Source organism: Micropterus dolomieu, linkage group LG04 (assembly GCF_021292245.1).
Source record: "Micropterus dolomieu isolate WLL.071019.BEF.003 ecotype Adirondacks linkage group LG04, ASM2129224v1, whole genome shotgun sequence".
In the NCBI taxonomy this organism is placed as follows: domain Eukaryota; kingdom Metazoa; phylum Chordata; class Actinopteri; order Centrarchiformes; family Centrarchidae; genus Micropterus; species Micropterus dolomieu.
The window spans coordinates 19742886-19746965 of NC_060153.1; the positions used below are offsets into that span (position 1 = coordinate 19742886).

General features: G+C 41.3%; 1 protein-coding gene across 1 annotated transcript in view; it reads right to left on the reverse strand.

Annotated features, from left to right (window-relative positions):
• Positions 1-1372, reverse strand: part of LOC123969719 — a 1930-nt gene extending 558 nt beyond the window's left edge. Inside the window, exon 1 of the mRNA XM_046047346.1 lies at positions 933-1372. Within this exon, the coding sequence (XP_045903302.1) occupies positions 933-1310 (378 nt within the window). The 5' untranslated portion in view covers positions 1311-1372. The remainder of the gene's footprint in view (positions 1-932) is intronic.
• Positions 1373-4080: the final 2708 nt, after the last annotated feature.

Below are 4080 nucleotides of genomic sequence, written 5' to 3' on the forward strand. Positions count from 1 at the left end.
ACTAAGCACACAATGTGCCAACTACACACTGATGGTATGAATACAAAACACATCTGGCTTTTGCTTTCTCTGTGTACAGATGTCAATTTGAGGTCATACTTTTGTCATAGTGTCATGTAAACATACAAGGATCCAAACTTCAAGTATTGGTGTTTATTCACACTCATCAAAACCAAGATAAAGTCAGAACACAAAATAGTAATTTCACAAAAAAACAAACAAACAAAAAAAACAATCAGCCTACATCATGTCGTCTTTCTGGGTCCAGCCACAAAATTTCGTCCACATCGCATGCGATATCCTCCAGTCCAAGGCACCGGGGAAAATATCTCCTTGAATGCCGTATCCAGGCCTGACATGATGCCTGGTCAATATCTCCACATGCCTCCTCCATTCCCTGTAAAAGGGCTACCTGTTGATGAGGATGACGGTCGTACACTTTCCAGCGCCAGGCAGAGAAGAACTCCTCGATGGGATTTAAGAATGGAGAGTATGGAGGGAGGTTGAGTGCCATGAAGAATGGGTGGTCTGTAAACCAGTTGCGGACCAAAGCAGCCCTATGGAAACTAACATTGTCCCATATGATGACATATCGGGTCTGCGCTGGTCTCTGAACAGTGAGCATGTCATGTAAGGTGTCCAGGAATGCAATAATGTGTGCAGTGTTGTATGGGCCTATGGTTGCATGATGGTGAACAACACCATTTTGGCTTATAGCTGCACACATGGTTATGTTACCAGCACGTTGTCCTGGGACATTGATGATGAGGTTAAAACAACAACAAAAAAACAAAAAGTAGCTCATGTCCCATGGCATCTGCTTCTAGTTCCATCACTCTCTGGACAAGACAAAACAAATGCAACACATCAGGCCCATGCACAGCACTACAGTATGCACTTCCAAATTCAGAACCAATGACACTATAGCTTACCTGCACATAGTCATATCGCAGTTGCTTTACACGTTCTGTGTTTCTCTCGAAAGGAACTCTGTAAATTTGCTTCATTCTTATTCTGTGGCGCGCAAGTACACGACTTAGTGCAGAAATGCTTACACTGTGTATATTTTGAAAGATGGTGTCATTATCAATTATGCGCTGCTGTATTTCACGCAGTCTTATTGCTTTATTGGCAATCACCATGTTCACTATATGGGTCTCTTGCTCTGGAGTGAACATTCTTCCTCTGCCCCCAACATGTGGACGTCTAGCAATTCTGTAAAGTAACAATTTCAGTATTTTTGCATGTATGGTACTGTTGTGTTTCTCATTAGAGTATGGCGGTGCTACAAAGTACTTACCGATTCTCATTTTGAAATGTCCTAATGATGCTTGCCACAGTGTAGTGGCTCAAATTAGGCTGAACCTGTTGGCCAGCTTCCCTCAGGGTCATCCCATGGTTGATGACATGGTCCACTATTGTAGCTCTGATGTCATCAGTTATTCTATTTCTTACTCTTCTTACCCTTCCTCTTTCCCCTCCTCGTCCTCTTCTTGCTCCTCCTTGTCCTCTTCTTGCTCCTCCTTGTCCTCTTCTTGCTCCTCTTTGTCCTCTTCCTCTAACTTCCTCTAACCCTCTCGCTTCTTCAACTCCACGTCCTCTCCCTCGGCCTCCTCGGCCTCCTCTGATTCTCACTCTTCTCACTCTTACTGCTCCTTCCATTGTACTCCACACAGACAGCTTACTTGTGGCTTATTTATAGTGCTTAGGCTGATTGCAAAGTGAACTAATTATCTAAAACAGTTTTCACATGTGAAAGTGTGCCAGACAGTTGGCAAAATAGTGTTAATGATAGCCATACATGTGTATAATTTTGCTAGGAGTGTGTTGGAAATTTGGTAATTGAGTGTAAGCAGTGAGTTGTGTTTAAAGTTCTGCAAAAAGAGTGTTGTGCAGTGAATTGTGCCTACAGTTTTGCTAAGTGTGTGTTACAAAATTGCAAACTGAGTGCAAAGCAGTGTTTGTGCTTTTAGTTTTGCAAACTCAGTGAGTGGTTTTGCTATACGTATTAATAGTTTTAGAAATTGTGCTACAAGAATCACGATTAGCGCTTAAGCATTCAGAAAAAACTGTAAGTACTACTAAAACGCAGCTTGCCTCCCTTTGTTTCCCACAATGTTTTCAAAGGCAATATACACCTAGCAGACACAAGAGGGCAGTGTTGCACTTGAATTCCCTCAGGGCTACTTTAAGAGCTCAGTAACCTGCATTGTCTGTGGATGCAGTGATTCATCATTAAAAAGATACACTGACAGGTAAAGTCTTTTCTGAATTTTTCAGGGGGAGGACCCCCAGATTAATAAAAGATTCCTCAAAATTACATATATACAGTATATATGTGATGTCAATTATACTGTATATTCTGTACGTTTTGCATTTGCAGATAGAGAATCCACATCACACCATGGGTTTCAGATAACCAGAAGTACAGTTGGATTTCAATTTCAGATCACAGCTTTCCTTCCTAATTAAAGAACATTTCCCTCCTTGTGGAAGACTTTCCCATCAGGCTGCTGTCTCCACTTCAGGGTGACTCCACTCACTCCTTCCTCCTTCAGCCTGTCCTGGAGCTGGGAAACACAAATGGTACTGGAGCCATTTTTGTAACATTCTTAACTTTTTTGGAAGCCCAGAAGGGACATGGAGGATTTTCTATAATATTTTATTTTCATGTCATTAAAATAGAGAAAGTTTATTTAATTTTTTTCAGTAATAGCTTTATCTTGAAAAACGAAACTCTTAAACTCTTACAAATAAATGCTTTAGAGAAATGAACAAAACACTTTCAATGGAATCTCAATGTTTGTAATTGCAAAATTATTATACTGAAAAGCTTTTTATCTCAAGATCAGAGGAATTATGGAAAGGAAATATGTACACGTTCTCTCTGGTAGTGTTGTAGTACTCAAGACCGGTCTTGGTCTCGTGGTCGGTCTTAAGACCACTTTTTGATGGTCTTGGTCTCGAGTCAGACTCAAACGCATTTGTACTCGGTCTTGTCTTGGACTCGAACATAAAGGACTCGGGATTTTGGAATATCAATAAATTGCTTTTGCAATGTCTGATTTATTTGTTAACATCCTTTCTTTAATTGGATATAAAACATATTGCTTCAAATGCAACCAATAACGATAATTAAAAATGTGTTGTTACTGTAGCAGACCTCGGCTACGTAAAATTTTAATACAGTTATGAAAATTAATATTTCCGGGAATATTAATTTATACCTCGAAATTAGGAGCACCACCTAAATATTTGCTGGTCCGCCCAAGGCTTTAGGTCCTTGAGTATAGCCTGAGAATTATACGAAGTTCGGTTAATTCATTAGTTGTTATTCTGAAATCGTAAGGTCAATCAGTCAGTCTCAGATCTGAGCGTAAGTTCTATGTATAGGGACTCTAGATTCTGAATAACACACACACATGCATCGCTGTGCTCAAGGTGAATTTATTAACTAACAAAAGAGGGTACAATAGTGGGTAAATGTGGTGATATTACAGGGACCAGGAGGTACTAAAACAGCTTAGCCTATGTAAGGTTCGATTGAATTTCAGTTTATATTGTAGAGGGAGAGAATTCTACGACCGAAATTGAATTGCAGATTTAGTTTGACTAATCTAAGGGTTATTAACTGTGGATGGAGCCCATAGAACACCAACGAGTCACAGAGTGTTGTTTGTTTTGCCCTACCGTTGCCGCAGGTCCCGTGGCGAGGCTCGACTGCCGGTTGGCTCGGGAAGTCGGTTCTGGCCCGACCCCAGTGGCGTTTTCGAGTTGGGTTGAAACCGGTGGATTGGTTCCGGAGTCCTCTTGTGGGAAGCGCTTGCAGCAACAGGCTGTCAGCCAAGGCTTTTGCTCTGATCTCAGTTCGTTTGGTGTCGCTATAGCGGGGCCCACTCAGGGTTCTGTCGTCAGAGCCGTGGTTTCATTTATTCAAGGCCATAAATGAAGGCTTCTGAGTTTCTGGTCCAAAGTTGCTCACAACGGTCGGATGAGGTTGCAACAACAAAATCAAATAAACTCACACATTCACCGTAGGTTCGCGAGGCCTCGGGAATATAGGCTATTTAATGTTGCTGA